Below are 25,172 nucleotides of genomic sequence, written 5' to 3' on the forward strand. Positions count from 1 at the left end.
ATAGATAAAGAGCTAGCAGTAAAAAAACAATTAAGATTTTCTAGAACAATCACATCTAACAGGCATAAGAAAACCGAATTAGTTAGTGAGACAACGCCTTTGACTATTCAATATTATTAAGTTACTAGTTAGACCAATTAATATTTTAAATAAATAGAAACTGGGAGAATGACCAGATGAGAAAGTTGTTTTTACCAGCTTTTATTTAATTTGCAATGTAAACAATATGTATGTTTGGGTGAAATATTGCGACACAATTTTGAAGCAGATATCTTTAACCGATTGAGCTGAAATTTTGCACACATGAAATCACGTGATAATGCAATATATCATGGACACACCTCGGACACTGGCGATTAAATATATGAAACAGGCGCGTACCTAGCACACAGTGTAAGCTCGTGTAGGTGAACGCGTACTATGCTTGTATGAGTGACATATGACAGGTCGACTGTTCGCGTTTTTGACAGACGGTAACTGTGAGGTAACCGAGAGGGGGTGGGCGGCACTTTCAGCGGGGAGCGGGAGTGGCCATACTGTATGATAATACTCTTTATTATACTGTGTCATGGAGCTGATCTGAGAAGCAGAAAGGTGGCCATAGGAAATCTGTAATGAAATGTCGTAACCCCATCGATTAAGGGGTTTATTTTTTATTTAAGGTTCGCCAACAGGTGTAATACATAATCTTACATATTTAAATGGAAAACAAAATAACTTGCTTTGGTATTCACCCAATTACAGGCAAACACGACATGCTTACGTTTAACAGTGAAAGTTTGTTTACTTAATTACATAATAAGTACTTATTCTAAATAGTAAGTTGATACATTATTACAGTTGTACTTTAAAGTGGTGAAATTAAGGTGAGGTAAACGGTAGGTACACATTCAGAGAAGTAGCAATAAGACAAAAGAAAACAGTGATCAACGATACATAGGAACTCAGCGTGAAGTAAAAATAATACATAATAATATTATAACGATTTTATAAATTAACATTGGCTTTAAGTCTGTACAAATATGTTTTGAACTGGTTACACGAGGTATTTAAGATATCTATTTTGTTTTGTTTAAATAGTAAATTATGTTCTTTACAGAATCTAGGTATTATACTATGAGATCCAAATAAAAATAGAGATAAAAATGAAAAGTTTGAGTGGTGAATTTCTGGAATGAATTTATAGAAACGTCTCCGAGGGCAGTATCTCCTCTTCCTCCTACCCTTATCCCACGTTATGTACACCGACCAACAATCGCACTAATGTGCTAAGCCCGCTGACGTAGCATTGAGGGAGAAAGAAGAAGGTAAATAGATAATGTTCGGATGCAGAAAAATGTTAACTATACGTACAGTCACTAGCAATAACGTGTACTCTTGGAAGGCCGTAAAAATATGTGGCTCTATTGACAAGGTCGTGTCAGATATTTTTGCGGTTATCGTTGTTTAACATGTTATTGCTGGTGACTATACATATATGGTGCCAATAATCAGAAAACTTGTTTTTAGTAACTACTACCTAAAACTCATAAATATAATATATTATTTATTTAACACTGTCTGCACGTTAGTCGTAAGATATATCGAAACGATATTGTATTATCAAGTAAGCGAATTTTTGTAAACCATCATTAAATCATGCCAATCTACATATAAGCACAGCATATTCAGGATGAACGTTTTATAAAGTAATAAAACAAGTATGTCGTGTAAAATAGCTATGTATAATATTGCTTACTTTCACTTAAAAGTATAGTAACATCAATGCTTCTTAAACTTTGCCTTAGGTTGTTTGTGCGACCTAGCGTTGTTGTCGAAGAACTTTTTGTAGTTCGCGTTTTTGTAAAGGTACGGTTTGACTTCGTTCTTCGCTTCGGGCTTGCTGTGCTTAATATTAGTTTGTTTCAACTCTTTTTTCGAGTCGACTACTTTGTTCGTTTCTTTGCGTTCTACGGTGTCGGGTGATATTTTCCTTTTGCGCTGTTTCGTCGCACTGTCGTCAAGTAAATTTTCTTTAGTTTCAACGACGTTCTCGTCGTTTTCTATATGTGACTTAGCCTGTTGTAACTTATTGAGAACTTCTGTTTTAATCAACTCGTCCCCTTTTCCTATCGCCGCTATTTTCGCTTCTTTATCTCTGTACTCCCGTATCTCTTCCATCTGTGAACATGTGGATACGGTTAGTGTGTGCGTGCGCGGACATGTAAACAACTACAAGCGTCTACTTCACTATTACAACACATCGCAGCTAACAACTGTAGGGCACTCTCGGGCGATGCACCGTATTTTGTCGCCCCTACAAGGCCACTATTGACAATATAGACGGCGACTAACATCAACTTTTGACAATTTCCTGACATCCTGTGAAAGCTACCAGTTTCATGAAATCTTGTAACTTGTATTTCTTTCTTCTACGAGATTTTATGAAACAGACGCCTGGTCTCCTACCCAACAATCTATAAAATATTATCTAAAATTACTTATCCATATAGATTGGTTTTATTTGCATCACAAGTTCGTAGTAGTGACGGAGATTGGTACTCGTAATTCATGATTTTTTTTTCTACCTAGCGGTATCAAAAGTTCACATCAAACGCCATCTATAAGGTCAAAATGACCAGTAAGCTACTAAGACAATACGATAGCCAACCGAACACAGAAATTTAGTTTTAAATACGTATATTTAAAACTAATCTAAAAAAAATAAAAATTTAAGCTGTTTAGCCTCAGTAGCGGGTTGATTTAGAACGGGTTCAGAAAACTTGCGCTTTATAGCTTTGAAGATAAAGCTCAAATTATCCGTTACCACGCAAAACAACCAAGTTACTGAGACCAGAAACCTGCCGCGAACAACGAAGTCGAGAACATCTTCCTCTGTGTCTCTAGTCAAGGAGCAATTAGAGTAACAGAAAAAAAAAACCAACTTCAGGTGTTCACGGTAGGCCCCCAGATCAAAGCCTATGAAGTGTAAATCAAATACCTGAGCTAACGAGCGATATTTTCTGTATCTGTCATAAGGCGGTATGAACTGTTTTGCGTCGACGTTCAAATCGGACACCTGCAATTTCAAACGTGATCACTGGTAGTTCGTAGAGCGGGGCAATAAATAGGGATGGGTGTTGGAAGATCTTTATTCATGTACTTACAACACAGTATGTGTCAGTATTATAGGAGGGTACGAAGGCTGGTATGTCGGGGTGGCCCGGCAAGTCGGCCAGGTCGCTGAACAGGAGCGCCGCCCGGTCCAGGTTGATGCGCTCCTCGCTGGAACAACGCATTGTTTCAAAACAGTCCAAAGTCTGTCGATTTTAGACAGATTTTACAATAGATAACGTATCGCATCGCATTTGGTCAATGAACCGATCAAAGTCAGCATCAAGAAAATAAGATATATGTATTTAGATTACATAATTTAATGAATCGGCAAAAGATTTAAGATTCAGTTCTAGTAAGTTTTATGATCGTAAACAAAGTAACATGATTAGACAGTTTATTGAGAAAATTTTGTACAAAGTAATTATCGCCGGCTTGCTTGCATAGTGTCCACCACAACACGCACAGTGCAGGTCCATTCGCGCATGTAGTCACGATCTTTAATTTCGGACCCACCCAAGGTTAAATATCGTGTAGTAAACTTTCGCTATTTAGAACTGATATTTTAACCATATTTTAACGCTGTCAATGTCACAATGTTTGTTTACCATCGACAACCTTACGTTTCGTTCTTCATATTAAACTATTTTCTTGACTGAAACTGACACGACATATGTTGAAAACCGTAGTGATACCTTTTTGCAAAGATGTTATCATTTCAAGGGTCGATTAGATATGACATTCAACATTATTACACTAAAGTTTCGAACTGGGAAATGGGTCACAAATCACAGCTCGTGACTGTACTTTGGCAGAGTCCGTGAGATCCGTCGCTACCAGAAGAGCACCGAGCTCTTGATCCGCAAGGTTGTCTATAGTCCCCGAGTTGCATAAAAATGTAGAATAGGTTTGAAATGTGTAAGTTATGTACCTGTATTCGGGGTAGTGCGAGAAGTCGTGCAGGTTGAAGGCGGAGGGCTGGTGCGCGTTGATGGCGCTGCTGATGCTGGACGGCATCGGGTACAGCTGCGGCTCCAGCGGCAGCTCCCGACACTGCACACAACACAATCAAACCTTATACATCCCACACATAGGTACGGTCAACCAATTTGAATCTTAGGCCACTCTAAAATTACTAGAAATGTTACTCGACATCGTCCAAAGTATTAGTATAATAATACCACATTATATCAGTCAGAAAACACCAAAAATATAATTATGCATATTATTCTAATCCACGATTATCCAAATCCGCTTGCATGTGTTGCGTACGTACACGACGCGCTTGTATGCACCCCGCGCAGTGTACGTTTGTTGGAAGAGTTATTACTGGTTTTATACTGTGACTAGACTCACCGACAGCAGCATTCTGTGTATGGTGATAAGGTTCTGTTTGACGAAGGGCGGCATGGGCGAACAGCACGCGTTCACGCCCTGAATCTCTCGAGGAAGCGTCTCGGCTAGAGCCAGCAACATGTGATTTGGAAGCAGGTATCTGAAAATTTACACTTGCGTTTATGAATTGGAAATGATGTTCCTAATAAATCTTTAGTTTACCTACCTTATTTTGAATGTGATTAATATTGTGGTGAGATTGTGATATATATTAAAACATAAAAAAAAATACTTAAAATCTTACAAATACATATAACTAAATAACTACTTAAAATAAACTTTTAATAAATAATACTAATGAATAAACAATAATTACAAAAAAATATAAATATAGAACCCAATTATAAAAAGAAAACGCCATCTAACAAATCCGCCTGCGGCATGGTGCCCAGACTTCTATACCAATAAATGTAACCTAAAGTGAGTAAGAGAGATGTGCATTGAAGCCTGATAAAAATCAGAGATTTTATCGAAAAGGGCTAAGTACGGAGGAAGGTGTGTTTCACTTCAAACTAACGAATAAGTATACTAGTTCGAAATTTAAAATCTCGAAGGAACGCCGGTGACCTGAAACGGCGCGCTTGAAGTTATTTTCAACCGAAATCAAAGCATTTGTAGTTGGATTGCACGGTATAAAGGCTCATGCGGTTTTATTTACATCGCGGACTGTTGAGGTTACATAAAATTCAGCAACCCAATCAAATGTTACAAACCACGATGTAATAAACAGACATAAAGTTTTTGTGGCAAAATAGAGTGATTGACAAAATTAAACATCGACAGGGCTGTTCTTGATGTTAAGTTACGTTACAGATTTTTAATCGGTACGGCAAAATGCAAAACTCGTTCGATATAATGATACTGATTTATCGATGTTTCTGTTGCTGTAGCATGTGCGTTCTGTCCTCAGAGGAAAAAATTCTATAGAGAGGACAAGCCGCGCGCGGCCTGGTCGCAGATGTAGGCCCATTGGGCCTACACCGCCGCCAGTTCGCCGTCCGCTGTCATCGAGTGTACACGCGCGCTGTTCACCGACGAAAAACGAGTTTTATCAAAAATGCCGAAGTGTGCAATAATAACTTGCAAACATCGCAGTGACCTGATTAATTTTCAAGCCGATAGGATAACATTTCATAGGTAAATACTATTTATTTCCTTTTATTTCACATAAAACACGAATTCAACGTAATACTCCGAGTTGTACCATGTAACCTTACGTTTGCTTGTGCTTTAAAACGTTCATTATACATTGCGGCTACACAAGGAACATATTGTAAACAGTGTAGTGTTTTGCGCCGCAATGAACGGTGTACAAAACGATTCACTCAGTGAGACATTTTTCTCGGAAACGAGGCGAGGCGTTCCCGCTATTTATCGTTGTGTGCGTGCGCGATCGCGCTCGCTTATCGTTCGCGTGTACACATACATTGAAATGATGCGCGTGTATTGCGCAATAGGAGCGTCCAGCTACAAGTGTGTGTGGATTAGGTGTGTGCGTGCATTATCTTTACAATTACTGGTGCTTTGTGTGGGTTGCGCAGACCTTGCGACAGGCGTATTCTATACAAATCGCCCGGCATGACCTATCTCCCGAAATCTGTGGTTCTGTCAGTGTGTTAATAGGTCCTAATTCGGTGTACTGACATGGTGCCTTCGTCGAGCTCACGCGCCTGGGCGTCTCTCCACTTGTAGAGCATCTTGAGTGCTGACATCTGCCGCGAGTTGAAGGACTTCTTGGAGCGCAGGTAGAGCGGCATGTGGCTGTTCTCGTGGATCACCTTCTTGTTGAATGTCTGGGGGCAGAGAAGGCATGTTATTTAAGATATGGTAAGATTATGTAGTTCTAACAAAAAGCACGCGCTATAATAGCTTCTAGATCAAAGGTAAATCTAATCGATTTTGAAGTGAAACTTCTGATACGACTGCCAACTGACAACGTTTAATGATCAGTGTTGCCAACTCAAATTTTGAAATACCCCTTCCTATTTCCATTTCCACATTATGAAGATTCACTTCTTCAGCGCGGAGGGATTCCATGCACAAACTTTTTTTTCATTCAAATTGTGTTGCTTAACTTCAAACTTGGGCAAATCCATTCTGCTTTAAGGTTGAATATATAAAAATGTAATATGATCTGAAAGACAATCAACCTTATAGCAGAATGGAATTACCCAAGTTTGAAGTCAAGCAACACAATTTAAACTGTAAGTCTCCAGCAGGACGTGAACCAGCAACCAATTGGAACACTAGTTCGATAACTTCTGCCAACTGATCCAGGGTATCATATAGAACAGATTCGCCTTCATTTGTTTCAGCCGTACTCTTGTATACCCGTATCTATGGTACAGTATTCACGTGCCGCAAACATACCCCCCTCTGTCCTACTTACCGTGCCGCAGATCTGTCGGCTCTGCTCTATGACAGACAGGAGCAGCTGTGGCTTGCCGGCGGCGGCACGCAGCAGGTCCGCCTTCATCTGTCGCCAGATGTACAGCAGATAGTGTGTGTCCATACGCGCGTATTCCACCAGCTCTTCCGGTAGAGGTCGGATGCGCCAGTCCGCGAGCTGGTATCTGGAACGAGACACAATCATAAGGACTCGTGCACAAATGACGTCTGACACACTTTTATTGCAAAATTGTATCGTAAAGTTCATAGTTTACTGTCAAGTGACGTTGAGCACCAACCAGAATGATTGACAGGCGATTTCTTCTTTACAAAATCTGTGCTTAGCCAATTTTTCAAGGCAAAGTGACTCCCTAGTTAATCAAGATCCAATACGGGTAGTTTGCGAAATCTCTAAAACTAGATGTTGATACAGCCTTGCCTTGAGCTGAAAGCTTACTACTAGGGATGTACCGACTAGTGATTTGGCCGACTATACCGACTAGTCGGCGCTTGGGTGGCCGATTAGTCGGCCAGAACATAATTATCGACTAATTTCACCAGAATTTTTGAAATTACATTTTTTGGGTTCTATCGCGCTTTTCATATTTTGTTCAGGTTCAAATGTCTATGATAATAGTTATACACATTTTTCATTTTTTAGGTTAAAATAGATAGCGGTCCTGTCTATGAAACCGATAGTCTTAGGTAGGACATTAATTACTGTGATGATTACAGATATTTGTTCTTTTGACTAACAAAGTCATAACGAATACGTACATAATACTACCATAAATCATCCGATAATTTATTTTTGTACTATTTTCCTATCATTTATCAAGTGCCGACTAATTGGCCTTTTTTGCCGACTAGTCGCCGACTAATCGCCGACTACAAATATGGCCGGATAGTCGGCTTTCCCGACTAGTCGGTACATCCCTACTTACTACGTCCATTTCTGAGCTGTATTTGAACACCTGAGGGACTTACTTCTTGTCTGCGTCGACCTGGCAGTACTGCCACAGCAGGTGTTTGAGCGAGTTGCTGGAGCAGTTGAGCGCCCGCGCCGCTTGGTGCGTGTCGAAGAGCCCCACCACGTACACGCCGAAGTCGCGTTGCAGCCATACAACGTCCATTTCGGCGCCGTGGAACACCTGCCAAAATAAAGGTATGTATAAGACATTCCACTGACACTCTGGGAGAAGGTTGCAGAACAACGAACGGAGCGGCACAAATGCATTGTGGAGGGTCGCAAAATTTGCGATGAGTCATGGTTTGCTGCAGTCGCTGATAAGAGACAGAAGCGACGTCAAGGTGTTTCAGCGCCGATTTCCGCAAACTTCTCTTGTCAGTCCCGCGGTAGACTATGTCGATCTCGCATCGGTCTAATGTCATCAGAAAAGGTGATTCTCGAATATTACACCATAAATCGTCTGAAACAGACGTTAAGGCCAATAATGATGATGAAGACATTCCAACTTGAAAAACAACGATTCAAGAGTCTTTTCTGCACAGGCAGCTGCAGAGATAGTTGCCCCCTCGTCAGCAAATAGCTTGACCGAAATATAGTTCATCTAGCCGGTCTAACCTTGCCCAATCAAGGCAATGCACATTTAAATACAATTTCGCTTCGTTTTGGTACGGTCCACTTACATTTCAGATAGGCTAGTTTCCTACTAGTCAAATCAGCTTCTTTTTAAGAACTGTCAGAACGATTTGCTAATATGGAATTATGTACTATGAAATACTGAGGAGTGACGTCACGGTCAATTCATTTACTTTATATCTTTCTCTTTGACTTATTAAATAGAAATTATGTTTAAACATAACCACTGTTCATATTTTACTTCTAATTATGTGGTGCTTTATTTCGTGCACGGCATAAAATATTTTATTTTAAGTATAGAAAACTAGCCTATTGCATTTGTCGCGTCCATGATGTATATTGCAAGGAATAGACGAGTTTAATGAAACACGTATAATAGGCTAGTTTCCTACTAGTCAAATCAGCTTCTTTTTATGAACTGTCAAAACGATTTGTTAATGTGGAATGACTTTGAAATACTGAGGAGTGACGTCACGATCAATTCATGTACACTCACGGACTTTAATTGTTGAGCCATTTAGAGGCCATTATAACTTTGTTATTTCATAGTTAAGCTATGTCGTATCCAGTATAAAATGAGCTAGAAATGGATCCACAATTAAAGTCCGTGACTGTACTTTATATCTTTCTCTTTGACTTATTAAATAGAAATTATGTTTAAAAATAACTAATATCCATATTTTTCTTCTAATTATGTGGTGCTTTATTTCGTGCATGGCATACAATATTTTAAGTATAGAAAACCAGCCTATTTAATATATAAAAAATATAATATGATCTGAAAGATAATCAACCTTATAGCAGAATGCATTTACCCAATCTTGAAGTTAAGCGACACAATTAAAACTAAATATTTTGGCTGATAAAAAGAACTAAACTATGCTTCTATATACTAAAGTAGGTACGTCTATCTAATAAAAAAAAATGTACTCACTTTGAGTTTCTTGGGGTCCGTGAAGACGAGGTTTAGTTTGTGAATGTGTTCCCTTATCGCTAGTGTGTCTATGATGAAGTCTCCGCCTTCGTTCGTTGAGATTTGTACTAGACACGTTATCCCTGTAAACAAGGTGTGACAATGGTTTAAAATATAACACAAAAATGTACTTGAATCAAATTTAAACGGGACGGAATTTAAATGGAATTTCTATAAAATAACAAATGCTACCGCGTTTTTATGGTGCCCTGATTTACTTTGAAATGATTTAGACGACGCATATGCATAAATACGATTTTAATTACTTTGCGGACTATTGAGGACAACATCAATTCAGTCCGATCAAATAAAGCAATGAAACTCATATGCGAGTTCACGCACCATCTAAATGATCCGTGTTTACTCTCGTCGTTTTTAACAAAGAATATATCTAAAAGTGACTGACTATCGGTTTGCCGGACGATAACGGCCTGTCAGTTAAAAACAGCGCACAATAACTGCGTCGTACACGAGCTCAGCCACCGTCTAAGGGTTTCTCCAAACCTATCGAATGGAACCAAAAGACGCTTAGTAGACGCATATGTTCGTACTAACGAGCGATTTTTGGTCGGCGAAAGCAGATTCTGCGTTGATCGGTTTGGGGAGACCCTGAATGGTTCTTAAGTAATCTAATGACTAATGTTATTACCTTGGTAACTCCTGTAGGAATGGTGCTCCACGTCGACCGCAAACTCCGCGACGCCGGTCAGGTGGTCGACTAATGCGTCTAGCTGTTGCTCTGTGTCGATGTACGTGAGTGTGGTCTCTGCGAGGGGCTTCGGGTACGCGGGCGGCGCGGGGTCGGGGTCTATGAAGCAGCCTGGCGGGTGGTATATATCCAGCTCCACTTTGTATGGGTGCGCGTACCTGAAATGAGTTATAATTATGTTCTAATTTATTCAGAGACCATATTCTCAAATATCGTCAGCTCCAGCTTTGTCAAAAAGTGGGTGCTCGTAAACCTAAAAGTACATATTTAAAAAAAAAAAAAAAAAAAAAAAACACACACACACAGAGAGAGTTTGAGTTATAATTTAGGTTTCAATGGCGAATTCTCTGAGCAAAATTAGCCCTTTTGGCATAATTAAGGTTATAATTTAGGTTTCAAAACTTTAGGCAGTGTAATACATTGTTTATGTTGTATACTTAATTAGCGACCCGCCCCGACTTCGCACGGGTACTATACCTACATGTAAACCTTCCTCTACAATCACTTATCTATTAAAAAAACCGCATCAAAATCCGTTGCGTAGTTTTAAAGATTTAAGCATACATAGGGACATATGGACAGCGAAAGCGACTTTGTTTTATACTATGTAGTGATGATAAATGCTCAATATGACAAATTAATAATATAATGCGCTTGGGACACATAAGAGCCAGCCCACACTAACTGTACGGCCACTGGACGCAGCACTGGCGCACCTACGTATCAACACTTTTTTCTATGAAGCTGACCAGACGCCGTGCAGATAGTCAACAGAACAGGAAAAGGACGCAATGGCAGCGACAGTATTTCATAGACTAGCTATAGCTGACTAGTCTATATAAAGATATAGCTATATTAATTAGAGGACAAGGTTCTAATGGGTTGGCGACGCGCATGTGACACTTCCTTGAGTTGCAGGTGTCCATAGGTTACGGTGACCGGTTTCCATCAGGCGGATTGTATGCTTATTTGCCACCGACGTTCTCGTTCTCGTCTCGTCTGTCAGGCCCAACACCTGCAGTAGATAAAGGTAGTGTCATACTAACCCTACCGCCTCCCCCGTGTCGTTATACAGTATGTTGAGCGCGAGCGGCTTGACGCTGTTCGGTTTGTCTGATATCTTGGGCACCCACAGGTTGTCAGAGTTGTCGATCGTGTCCTTGAACGAGAGCTGCGGCCGGGGGATGTTCTTGGCGCCTATTAGCATTGTCGATCCCACCTGCGAATAAATCCGTTTTAATAGGGATGACGACTACATAAAAAAATGGCATTCTGTTTAGTCAACACGTATTTTTCACTTTTTCTGATTTTCATGAAACATGGCTAAGAACATTCCCGACTAACAGCTTTCAGGCAAAACAAACTACATCTAAATCGGTTCATCCGTTCGGGATTTTTATTTTATTTCATCTATTCTGCATGGCACATTTCACATGAAATAACATATGCTTGTATACTCGGGCATATAGTAGACAGTAGGCTAACTTTTCTTTTAAAAAATAATTTTGTTATTGTAGCCGAATGTGGTCTGTGACAGGACAGACGAAGAAAAAATGCCATTCAGTGCTCATCGTCAAGGGATATCTCTTCACGTGTTTTATTCTATTAAAACTTTCACGATTTTTATTAATTTCGTGATAAAACCGTTTAGTCAATAAAATAATAATAAATAACCAATAATTACGGTGCATGTCATGAATCAATGAACGAAGAATGTCTTCAGTTTTACTCTACAGCTTTTACAGACGACTCAAGAACTCGCGTGCGTTGTGTGTTACTTTGAGGTATTTAAAGTTTAAGGAACAACAAGTAAATAAAATATATACACAGATCAACCTAGCCCCAAACTAAGCAAAGCGTGTACTGTGGGTTTAATAGGTGCCAGGTAACGATATACATACTTATACACATAGAAAACATCCATGACTCAGGAGCAAATATTCGTGTTCATCTCACAAATAAATGCCCTTACCGGGATTCGAACCCAGGGCCATCGGGTCAGCAGGCAGGGTCACTACCGACTACGCTAAACCGGTCGTCAACCGTAAATTGTAAACAGATTGTATTAGAACATTCGCCATCCTAATATGTAAATACACAAATTTTCATCAAGATCAATCCGTTAACTTCTTAGAGCAGGAAATATTGATAGCATTTAGTAGAAATTATTGTTCAAAATAAACACAAATACTCACAATATGAACTTCAAATACACAGAAATACCTATAGCACTGGGACTCGAACCCGTTGCGACTAGACTGAATGTCAAATTACGAAGGTTTTTTTTATTCAAGTACCTAAGAAAAACATACAAATTATATTATATTTAGTTCATTGTCATTGTCTAACATTGCTGACATAGATAGCAAGGAGTAGACAACTGTCTTCGTAGACAATGAACGAACACGACGGTGTGACCTCAACACAGGCGTGCACTTACGCTCTTCTTATATTTAGCAAAGCAATATTATTATCACGGCACATATCAATGATAACAAACTAACTAGAAATTTTAATAATAAGAAAATACTGAGTTACTAGAAAATTAAGTATATACAATCGCTGCCGCTGTCTATATCACATCAAAAGCAGCCATGCGGGTAAAAGGAAATGAAGTCCTCATAATACAAATAAATATTTATTGGAATCGTAATAACTCGCGATGCATCCAATAAATTCGCTGTGCGGTGGGTTATTATGTGAAAGTATTATGTCCGGCCGAGTTGTACTAAAGTTTCTAATTCGGTCTTATGACAATTTATGTAGGTTTTAGAAATGAGTATAATAAATGTCGAATAAATAATATCAAAAATCATAAGTGTAGAATATTTTATAACAAACTTTCTAATATGGTATGATCGGTAACTATCGTGATACTTGCTGTATATTTTAGGCTGTTTATGAATAATGGAAAAATGTGTACATCAAGGAACTAACAAAAAATCAATTGTCTAGTTGTCTTATTTGCTCGATAGTTGTCAATTAAATAAAATGAAAAATATACTTTCTGATTATTAGATTTTTTTAACATTGGACTTAATGTTAAAGTTTGCTAACATTTTAATTAGGCTGCCCACTTCATTGAATTCAATGAAAAGAACACGCAAGCAAATCGCTGTAAATTACGAGTACACATGTAATAAATCCTACAGCTAATTGCAACGAGGTATAATATTTTATACTAGGTAGTACGATTTAATTGTGCAATGTACTTGTATAAATTCAGTTCGGGAAACTAGTTCTCATTGGGAATAAGTCCAGTGTTTTCCATTCACAATGTTTTCCTTCAACGAAAAGCGACTGGCAATATTTTATTATTGTTACATATACCTGTGACATGAGCTACGTCCAGGATTATTGGATGGATCTGTAAATTAATGATTACGGGTGAGCAGACGCGGTGAATTCTCCGCTAGACTTGTTCACACCTGTCAGCGTGTCTGTGTGTTCGTACCTGTATCTTGGCGATGACGGGCGAGTGGTTCCAGGAGGCGACGGCGGCGCCGGGCCGCACCGACGCGGCGAACTTCTCGCTGGGCTTGTTCACTCCCGTCAGCGTGTCCATGTTTATGTTCACTCTGTCCAGCATACTGTCATTGGCGTCTGTCACTTTGTCAGTGTTGTATTCGATGTCGATTCTAGAATAAAATTAATTGTTGATAAGTAAAAGTGAAATTAAAGTTTTATATGTATTTTTATACTAAAAATCGAAATAAGATGTCATATATTAAAGAAAAAAATGACGAGCACCACCAGTGGTGAAGGCCGGATTTGAACCGGCGTCTTTTAGGAGTGGTTAGATCAGTTACCCAAACGCGTTAGTTCCGCGTAGCACCATTTCCAGTCGCATTGTTCCCCAAACGCGTTAGTTCCGCATCGCGCCGTTTCCAGTCGCATTTTTCCCCACTAGAGTTTGTTGTCGTTCATGTATGTTTCTATTGGCATGTATTGACAGGCGATCCTTTATCTAACAGTTTTTTTTTCCTAATCATTTATTTTACCAAGAGCATTTACCACTTGTCGACCTTCGTCCCATAGCATTTTTTTCTATTCGATTGATGTTTCAGACGCAAATATTAACAGTCGCTCTTTTAAATAGGTTGATCAACAAAAAATAGTTACGGAAAATTTATATTTGTCATTGTTTACACAGAAATCAAATCCGAGATTAGATATCCATTAAGGAAACTTAAGATTTAATATGTTAAATTTAATGTTATTGTTTCCTCGACGATGTCAAAACTAGGTAATCGAATAAATTTGTCTCGATAAATGTTACGAACAAATACACCGTGTTTTTATTGAACTCCGTTAACTTTAAGGGCGGCTCCTGATGAAAACCTAACTGCGTGTCGAATTTGATGGAAAACAAAACAAACACGGTGTATCAAAACATTACATGATCTTTTTGTTTTTAGAGGTTTTAGGTAGGTAATGCTGATTTTAAAAATAATGACCAATTTGAAACCATGATTGCAGAGCTGCAGAGTTAGCTTTGCCTGAATTTACGCACAAATTGACTACCTGTCAACTTTCAATCGAGAATTAATCGTAAAATCAATCGATTAAGATACGGATTAAATGAATTTCAATCGTATGTTAGGTCGATTAATTTAATCGCGATTAAATCCATCGTTGACTAATTTTGACGATTTTTTTAATCAATTAATTAGTTGAATAAAAAGTTAATCGATTAATGCCCATCTCTGGCTGTTGCCGGGGAATAACGGGTTTATGTCGTAGAAACTCCAGATTTAATAAAAACGTTGTATTATGGTATATTTACAATGAATATCGAAAGAATATTGACAGGAAAAAATATGACATAGAATAATTGAAATTAGAAATAGTACAGCCAGAGATGGGCATTAATCGATTAACTTTTTATTCGACTAATTAATTGATTAAAAAAAATCGTCAACATTAGTCAACGATGGATTTAATCGCGATTAAATTAATCGACCTAACATACGATTGAAATTCATTTAATCCGTATCTTAATCGATTGATTTTACGATTAATTCTCGATTGAAAGTTGACAGGTAGTCAATTTGTGCGTAAATTCAGGCAAAGCTAACTCTGCAGCTCTGCAATCATGGTTTCAAATTGGTCATTATTTTTAAAATCAGCATTACCTACCTAAAACCTCTAAAAACAAAAAGATCATGTAATGTTTTGATATACCGTGTTTGTTTTGTTTTCCATCAAATTCGACACGCAGTTAGGTTTTCATCAGGAGCCGCCCTTAAAGTTAACGGAGTTCAATAAAGACACGGTGTATTTGTTCGTAACATTTATCGAGACAAATTTATTCGATTACCTAGTTTTGACATCGTCGAGGAAACAATAACATTAAATTTAACATATTAAATCTTAAGTTTCCTTAATGGATATCTAATCTCGGATTTGATTTCTGTGTAAACAATGACAAATATAAATTTTCCGTAACTATTTTTTGTTGATCAACCTATTTAAAAGAGCGACTGTTAATATTTGCGTCTGAAACATCAATCGAATAGAAAAAATGCTATGGGACGAAGGTCGACAAGTGGTAAATGCTCTTGGTAAAATAAATGATTAGGAAAAAAAAAACTGTTAGATAAAGGATCGCCTGTCAATACATGCCAATAGAAACATGCATGAACGACAACAAACTCTAGTGGGGAAAAATGCGACTGGAAACGGCGCGATGCGGAACTAACGCGTTTGGGGAACAATGCGACTGGAAATGGTGCTACGCGGAACTAACGCGTTTGGGTAACTGATCTAACCACTCTCTTTTAGCAATCCGGGCCAAACGCCATGAACCCCTAGGCCACCTCGCCACGGCCCGCCCGCCCGGATTGCTAAAAGACGCCGGTTCGAATCCGGCCTTCACCACTGGTGGTGCTCGTCATTTTTTCTTTAATATATGACATCTTATTTCGATTTTTAATTTATATATGTATAGTAGTGTGACTACATAAAAATACAAATCAAAATATTTGTTAAAATAATTTGATTTGTTCCCATAGTTGCGTATTTTTATACTCTTAAGCAACACTTACTCGAGTACGGGACCTATTTCATTACTCGAAAACATTTAACACTGTCTTAATTGCATTTTCTTTATCAACTTTTTTTACATGTTTTGACTGACAGTGAAGTACCTGATTTAAACTTTCACGATTATTACACATCATTATCGGGACGAAGGTTTTAGGATCTCATCCACATGGAATCCTGTCATTAATAAGTGGAGAGGAGGTCAGTTTAATATGTAGTTATACGCGATTAAGTCCCGATTTTAAAAATAATGAAGTGAAGTACCTGCTATGTAATTAGTTAAACAATTTAGCTGACCATAATCCAACCTTCAACAGCGCGATGTTTTGATATCGTTCCGACAAATTCATTATTTTTACTCTTACCAGTCGTAACGTAACACCTATTCAGCAGTTCTCAAAAAGTTTGTACAAAAATTAAGGAAAAAGTTAAATTTGTTTTTTTTTTTATTCCTTTTTTGTTACCAACATTTATTTCATGAATTGAGATTTTAGTAAGTTTTATTTGGTCATTGAGGTTTTCTAGTATCTATATTTTCTTAATTATAACATTTATCCTGTATTATATCTTACAAAAGTCGACTTATATTACTAAATGTTATACTTATATTATTAAAATTTGCTGACGTGGCTATGTACAAACGTTTTGAGAATTGCTGTATTACATTAAAATATGAAAAGTTATGTTGATCAACTTTTAGTATCGGACTGACCCCAAATAGCGAAAGAAAAATACCTAGAGTTTCAACATCAAACCAGCTAACACATACAACCATTTTGGTATTTGGTCCCATGATCAACTTCACCAGTAGTAGGTAGTAGAAAGTAAACAATCATGATATTACGTGTCATAAACATACATATGCTGTTACGAAACGTCAAGCCTGACCTAACTGTGCCAACTTATTTATATGTCCAAAAATAAGGATAATTCCGAGTGACAATACAGCGACATTGATAGCGAGAAATGAGGACAGTCGAACGAGCGGCGACCTTGCGGCGGTTTTTACAAAACGGAAAAGGTTTTTACATTGTTTCGCTTATCCAGTCGCTATCAGACACATGAGAGCGGCCAAGGTGGTCATAAATATCGGAACGCCGCTAATACCAAAGAGTTAAAGTGAGTGGTCTGATATGTTTTAGTGAGAACTTTTAAGGGGGTAGACGTATGTTTACCTATACCCACTCGAATGTTATGTTTTATGTACATTTATTCCTGTTTGTTTCTCCAATACTCTCTCTCTGACGACCAGCAGAGCCAATTACAAATACAAAATTGCCTGAGATCAGCTATTTAGGGCATAGACCTTGACATTGTTCCATACTATTATCATATGGCATGCAATCCGACTCCGAAGATAACGTGACCTTGTAGTGACGTCTGGCGTGTCTTGCATATTTAATTATACATTAGCTTTTGACCGCAACATTGCCCTCTTGGTATTACATTGTTAAGCAAGTACCTACACTGGGAATCCTTACTTTGAATGACTTAGGCACTGAATTGAGAACGCCTAAAAAATATAATGGGAAAAATTAGAACAATTAAAAATATATTAAATTATTAATTTAATAAATTAATCTGTAAGGCAGATTTATAGCGGCACTCAATATTATGCGTTTAAAATTGCGTTTTTAAGATTGTCATCAACTTGTTTTACATATCACCATGGGACAATTATAATTATTGATTCAGTTGTGCTCCTAATTGTATTTAAGAGTAATATCGCATGTGAGTTTACGCGCAGAAGTTTAACGGGGCGTAACTACAACCTCCGATATATATAACTGTCAGATTTTGCGGTTTCGTTATCAAAGAAAAGGTAGGGTACAGGGTAGATATTTCTTAAGGCCGATTGGATTCACCCTACTTTGAAGTTACGCGTTTCATATGTTTTGTTTTGACATGTAATTAATTGATACAACAATACAACGGCTGTAGGCGTGGTTGGCGTCCTTGGCAAGACTTTCTAATGACGGCCACAGCCGATGGCGGTGAAAAGGTTAAAATACATGCACGTATAAACTTACCGTTTTAACTTCACAGCGGGCAATTCGGTGATCATTATCTGATTTGACTGGTGAACAACATTTTCGCTTAACTGGCATGCTACTATGTTGAAGTCTGTGAACGTTTTGAACAGCTCGTAGGAAGCCCCGGATGGTAGCTGGTTTGACGATCTGATGGATTTGTTCACTTTTGTGTATCCACCCTGCAAGGAATTACAATTCTTTAGAAGAGGAGGGAGGAGGAGAGTTTCATCACATTAGATCCGAAAGGAGATATTTGTATACCTACATATCAACTTATCAACCTAAACATTGTAAGCAAACCGGTTTAGTTTACCTAAACATATCCTGCACCTTTCACACACCTTTTGAACGAGAATTAAGTTACATGCTGACATATTTTATAACATTATTTTACTTTTCTAATAACATTAGGTACCGATTCTAAGCGCATAATATATCATTTGTCGCTCTTCAAACCCCTTGCTAACAATACAGGAAAAAGATTCGCATTTGGTTGCCCCAGATATAATTGGAAATTGTTCAGCGACATGGTACAGTCACCTCCAATAACATGTAATATAGCGAAGGGCGCAAAAGTATCTGACACGATCTTATTAGTAGCGCTAAAAGAGCGTGTCAAATATTTTCGCGGTCTTCAAACAGTAACACATAATTGCTGGTGACTGTACCAATGCAACCACCATGTTTGCAAAGCCGACATATTATTATTTTGCCTTTCTTATTCATGCTGTAGCGCACACCTGCGCTTACATTTGTGGCCTAATGAACCAAAATGACTATTCTAGTATTAGGTATATGCAAATAACGTAGCTGTAAATGTCCTCGAGCAAGACAGTGGGTCGTTAAATCTTGTCTTGAGTTTTGTGGTAGGTACCGTTAATTTCAACGGTAGTGTGTTACGATTTTGGTCTCTTCATTAAGGTGCCTTAAGTTCAAAGTAGTTTTAGGAAAAAACGTAGCGATTCGATCACAACTCGGTTCAATCTTGAGGCATTTCTTCCCATCCATCAATCCATGTGGCTTTCCATGCCTAAAGGGTCTTTATTCTTCAATTGCAGTAAGGTCCTTGTCACCGGAAATTCCAAAAGAAATTCTAATACACATAATTATTATAATCGCGAATTAAATTGCTTCCAAAAAGTATCAGAATTCTCTAGAATAATGAGTACCTAACACATGAATACCTAAAGACAGCACAATAACAAACCCAAACAAAGAAATTAAGAGACAGTGACGATAACAATCCTTCTGTTGTTGACATCGTTTTCTTTATTTTTGATAATCACATACATAATGGCTGATAAATTAAATTAAAGTATGAAAATCTTCTTAAACTAATTTGGAAAACATATGCTTCAAATTCAGTGATATTTAAAAAGTTGCCCCATAAAGAATCTTTTTTCGTTCTATCATTATTCAAATACGTTGCATCACTGATGTCAGCTACAATTAAGTGCACCTGACCAGGAAATATTTCAACAATATTTTTGTAAAGGTTATGACATTTAATGAAAAACAATACATAGTAGTATATTTCACCACTATTTTATCAGCTTATAGTCCTTCACTAGACTAAACCATGTGTATTTTCTAGTTGCATTATCTCTTGACAAATAAATGTACAACATATTACTATTTGTGACTTTTGCCTATGATCAGCTGTATAGGTACGACATCAAGTCCTCTATATGTAATGTATGCTCTGTTCTGCATTCGAAAATCCAATAGCGGTTTGGTATCTCAATGTTAGTAGAAAAAAAAAGATATGACAAGTAAGCACAATTTCGCCTCTGAGTAATAACCAAATGTATGTAACCATACACATAAAGAAAAGTATTATTAATGTTAATAGCTGAAAATAGCACAAGTCAATTTGGGTTTGTTACAAATATATATTATGTCTCCATTTTCCATCATTTATATCAACTGTATGATACAGTTACCTGCAGTAACAGGTTACATAGTCTCATTTGTGGATCCATAAAAATGTATCAGGATTTTTTCCAGCAGTGAAAAATTAACATACTGTTGCAGGTGACTGTACCAAAATATTTTACACCCCACTTAAACAACAGTTGATTCAAATAAATAGGAAAAATAGTTCAGTTGGCTTGCCAAGAGGATGTATATGATTTATAAACATAATTATGACATTTTGGGTGCTGGTATTATTTCAAGTATGTAAAACTTTGTGTATGTGCAAACATCCATATGTATGGCAATGATAACATCCTGCAAATGCAATCTGGATTGCATTCAATTACTATCAAGGACGATGTAATACGGGACAGACAAAGCCCATACAAAAGCGTACCCCTGAAATGTATAGGCCTTTTAGGCTTAAAACTAGATGGCGCTGTTTCGCAGCCGTGGCCAGAATCGTATTTTCCCCAAATGTTTTTGCGTGTTTTTATTTTTTTATCGTCAATACACATTTTCAAAAAAATAAACTTGTAGGCATCATCAGTGTAGTTATGTTATGATAGTATTTAATAGGTGGCGCTAAAAAATCTAGGTATAAAAATCTAATATAAAGATTGCAAAATCCTTTATTTCTATTGTAAATTATATAAATACTAGCTTTTGCCCGCGGCTTCGCTCGCGTTAGAAAGAGACAAAAAGTAGCCTATGTCACTCTCCATCCCTTAAATTATCTCCACTTCAAAAATCACGTCAATTCGTCCCTCCGTTTTGCCGTGAAAGACGGACAAACAAACAGACACACACACTTTCCCATTTATAATATTAGTATGGATTTAATACACATTTTTATATTAAAGTTAGTTATATTATGGTATTTGATTGACAAAAAGGGTTCCAAATGAACTAAACTTGAAATAACAACATTTTTTATTTTTTACTTATCCATAATGGGAAATAAAAAAGGGTTTATTATATGTATGTGATCCAGTAATGAACTAACTAAACAATCAACAAACAAATTATCAGCCTACATACAATAAAAAAAGAGTTCGATAGAATAAGCTAAAACCTGACCAGAAATATATGACTATTGAACTACTTGGCTATTGGCTACTTGACCCTTTTTTAAAGTCTATTTTATATTATTTATTACTGTCCAATTAACCGAAAAAAAAATACTACCATATTTTATTATGACTTGAAAACCACAAAAAACGTTTATAAAGTTTACTTTGACTTAATTAGGCAAAAACATCATTACTCATTTCATTAGCCGTGTTAATCTATAGATTGTCTGCGCATGACATAAATCGAAATGAACTCAAAATTTTCTGACATTTAAGTTATGAGGCATAAACAGTATAGGCATAAAGTTCATCATGTCAGTGATTGACTCGACATTAAGTTAAGTTAGGTTCTATGACGTCACTACACGTCTGACAGCGTATTCGGTGGCCAAAGTTAAAAAAATATTACACACATTTTTAATCGAAAATACGTAGCCACCATACACTTTTAATACCCAAAATCTATAAAAATTGGTTTCTTATGTCAAATACTACAGGAAACAATCATTTCTTGTGCCAAATTCGATAAGTCTAGTAGCCTATTGTCAGGAAGGCGCTGTTTTTCTGATGTATGCGGTGACGGCTTCATGTGTCATTTGTGTACCTACCTATACTTTTAAGTACTTGTAAAACCTGTAATGTACATTTGAATTGCAATAAATAAATACAATACAATACAAAAAAAAAAAAGTTCAGTTTAGTATGAAGAAAATAGTTTTCATAAAATTCCGCAACATGGTGAGTAGTCATATATTTCCGGTTAGACTTTAACAATGTAAGCAAAGATAACAAGATTTTGTTAACACTTGATGAACACTCTGCAATCCTCTAGCGATCCACCATACATGAAAATTTGCCAAACAAATTTCAATCAATGGTGCTAAAAAAAACAGAGCAGAGTTTAGTTTCATTGAAAGTCAAACAAATCAAAACCAAAGTGACTCAATTCTATTTAACATAGATTAAAATTTCATGGTATTTATTTTGTCCTAGTATTAGGACATTGAACCTCAAGAGGATATGTGGCCAAAAGACGTATGGTTGAAGTATGGTTGATTATGAGCAGTGATCGGGGATTTAGATACCACTGCGGAATGTCAAGTAGAAACAGTGATGTGGATACGTCGTCTAACCATGATAATTTTTTTATGTCATAGTAGACAAATGATCAGATAGATCGCCGATCGATTGATCAATCGATCGGACGGTTGCTTCTGTAAACTGTGAATTAAACAGTACCAAAAACTGAAGTAGTGAAGTAGGCTTGAAGATGAAGTTGGTATGTAATATGTTGCTTTTTAGTGTTTTTAGATGATAATAAATTGATTTTTTATATTAAATCAAATATTTTATTGTAAGTGAGGCCTATATTAAACTAATTGAGAAAAATTAATTCAGCAGTAACAACATTGATGATTTGATGTCGCATTTAAAACATTGACCCGTAATAGCAATACATTGACAACCAATATATGATATTTTAAAAGGTAAATTATGATAAAAAACTGTCCTTTATCTAACCATATAAAGCCCGGAATCTTACGGCATATTCATAATAGCATAATGATTGAGGTCATTCACCCCGTGTCGCATCCAAATCCCTGATCACTGATTATGAGTTACTAGCTTTTACCCGCGGCTTCGCCCGCGTAATAAAAGTATTCTTATTCAAACGTTTACAAAAAATAAGATTTTCATTTGGATCCGTAGGTTTCTATGTAGGTAGGTACATTTGTCCGCAATTATTTCGATTAAGGTGCAGCAGGGCATTATACTTCTACATGTATCCACTGAACACGCTTACCATATATATTCCCCGTCCCCGTCCCTCCCCTATCCCTATTACTATACCTATCCCTATCCCTACCCTTATCCCTGTTCCGGCTCGTCCCCTCTCGTCTCGTCCCGTCCCGCCCCGCCCCGCCCCGTCCCTGTTCCTGTCCCTGTCAAATTATCATGTTAGGCGGTGAATTTTGAAAAATCCTTTCTTAGTGCCATTCTAAGGAACTTACGTGTAATTTGAAATCTCTTGAACCAGAAGTAAACATAAAAAAGAAATCCATATGGCTATTTTCGATATTTAAACCCCATTGCACCACAACAGGGGAAAAGGTATTTCACTTCCGCCACGTCAGATTTTTAAAACGTTGTATTTATCGTGATCAGCGACCCGATAAACCATAAAAACGATACCCATATTGATTTTTTACTTTATCACCCCCTTTTCACCCTTTTAGGGGTTAAATTTTCAAAAAACCTGAAACACGTATTCAATCATATGTCTTAAGGAATCTTCCTGTGAAGTTTTGAATAAAATAGTCAAACTAATCTTGTTTCCCCATACAAACTTTGAACCCCCATTCGACCCCCTTAGGAGGTGAATTTTGGAAAATCCTTTCTTAGTGCTCCTCTACACTATATAAGGAACCTACGTGCCAAATTTGAAATCTCTAGGACCAGCGGTTTCGGCTGTGCGTTGATATGTCAGTCAGTCAGTCAGTCAGTCAGTCAGTCAGCTTCTTCTTTTATATATTATGAGTTATACTAATTGCAGAAGATAAGATGAGGCAATCAGTACCTTAGATTTATGATGGTTGTTTGCTAATTGTAATCAATAAAAAATTAAGTCATCAGCATGGATAACGGTTAGTTAAAACGGTTTGTTTACATTATTTTCCATTTCTATTAAAGCCACATTTTACAAAATTAATTAAGGAGACATGTAGAATCCATACAATGTTCAGTCATTTCTACCCATATTAGCTGTCTTTTGTGTTTGAAATAGATTGTGGGTGGTTGGATGTCCTGCGAAATTCTGTAGTCAAGTCAAATTCCGTCATTGCTCAAGAGTTCTTTGTCAATTTGTAATAAATAATAAATAAAATTACTTTTAAGCAGTGTTTCAAATATAATTATTTTAGAAATACAGCCTATAAAAATTCACTAGTGAAATTTGGACAAATGTCTACAATATGGATTTAAATTTCAGACAGATCCATGTCCAAGCATACAATGGGATAAATAAGCCATTATCTGGTTGGCTACCCAATGCACCACTTATTTTGAGGGTACCATAGGTTGATTATTATTGATGACAAATAATATGGTTTAACAAACAAATATTTTCAGGTCATATTCAATTTATAACAGGAATGACAATATTTGCACAGAGCCCAGAGAATTGATGTGAGAAAATAAATCCAGGTAGTTTGATATTTGTGTATGATGCACTGATATAATAAGATTAAATTGCAAGTTAACATAACATTGAAAGCACTATTTTATAACTCAATACTATACACATAGTGAGATCAAGGAAATTCTACGCAATCTGAATACACAAATAAAAAACACCTTCGCAGACTTGAATGCAGTGTCGAAACTTAGCTATTATATATCACACTAGTTACGAAATTATAAAAAAAAAACTTAAAAAATCTTCACTCTCAATTCCAATGAACAAGAACCCAATACTTTGCAAAATCTGTTAACTTTCAATTAGATTTCTCTCAACAATATCCGAGACCACATGATTTTGACTATTATTACTCAGAAGAAAACACATGCACATTGTTGTCATAAGTGTCGAAATAATTTATTGCAACACGCACCTGTGTTACTGACGTCAAGTGAGGGTAAAACTCCGGAGCCTCTGGATTTAAAACGGAATTCATTTTGTTGACCTCAATAGCCAACTTATTGTTGTAAAAACGTTTAAAATAAAATGTGCTGTGAAGTATTACAGTCCAGTCAAAGTAACGAATGAAATGAATGAAAAGTCGCCATGATTCATCAGAAACGTAACAGATACAAAATAATGTCACATACTGAATTACTGAATGAATGAACAAAGTTTGTCTATGACAATAATGTGGCCAGTTGTAAAATACTATCTGTTTTTTTTTTCTCGGGTGCATTTTTCACTGGTTTCATTTATTTTATA

General features: G+C 37.0%; 1 protein-coding gene across 1 annotated transcript; it reads right to left on the reverse strand.

Annotated features, from left to right (window-relative positions):
• Positions 1–1,705: 1,705 nt before the first annotated feature.
• On the reverse strand, positions 1,706–24,997 carry LOC125241270 (exosome component 10). The gene is made up of 14 exons (XM_048149660.1): positions 24,841–24,997; positions 18,237–18,418; positions 13,616–13,799; positions 11,208–11,380; positions 10,102–10,319; positions 9,414–9,535; positions 7,864–8,027; positions 6,878–7,061; positions 6,133–6,281; positions 4,450–4,588; positions 4,025–4,146; positions 3,147–3,264; positions 2,981–3,058; positions 1,706–2,160 (listed from the first exon to the last, which is right to left on the reverse strand). The coding sequence occupies exons 1-14, from the start codon at positions 24,901–24,903 to the stop codon at positions 1,762–1,764; spliced, it is 2,295 nt and encodes a 764-aa protein (XP_048005617.1). The 5' UTR covers positions 24,904–24,997; the 3' UTR covers positions 1,706–1,761.
• Positions 24,998–25,172: the final 175 nt, after the last annotated feature.

This window comes from Leguminivora glycinivorella, chromosome Z (assembly GCF_023078275.1).
Source record: "Leguminivora glycinivorella isolate SPB_JAAS2020 chromosome Z, LegGlyc_1.1, whole genome shotgun sequence".
NCBI classification, from domain to species: domain Eukaryota; kingdom Metazoa; phylum Arthropoda; class Insecta; order Lepidoptera; family Tortricidae; genus Leguminivora; species Leguminivora glycinivorella.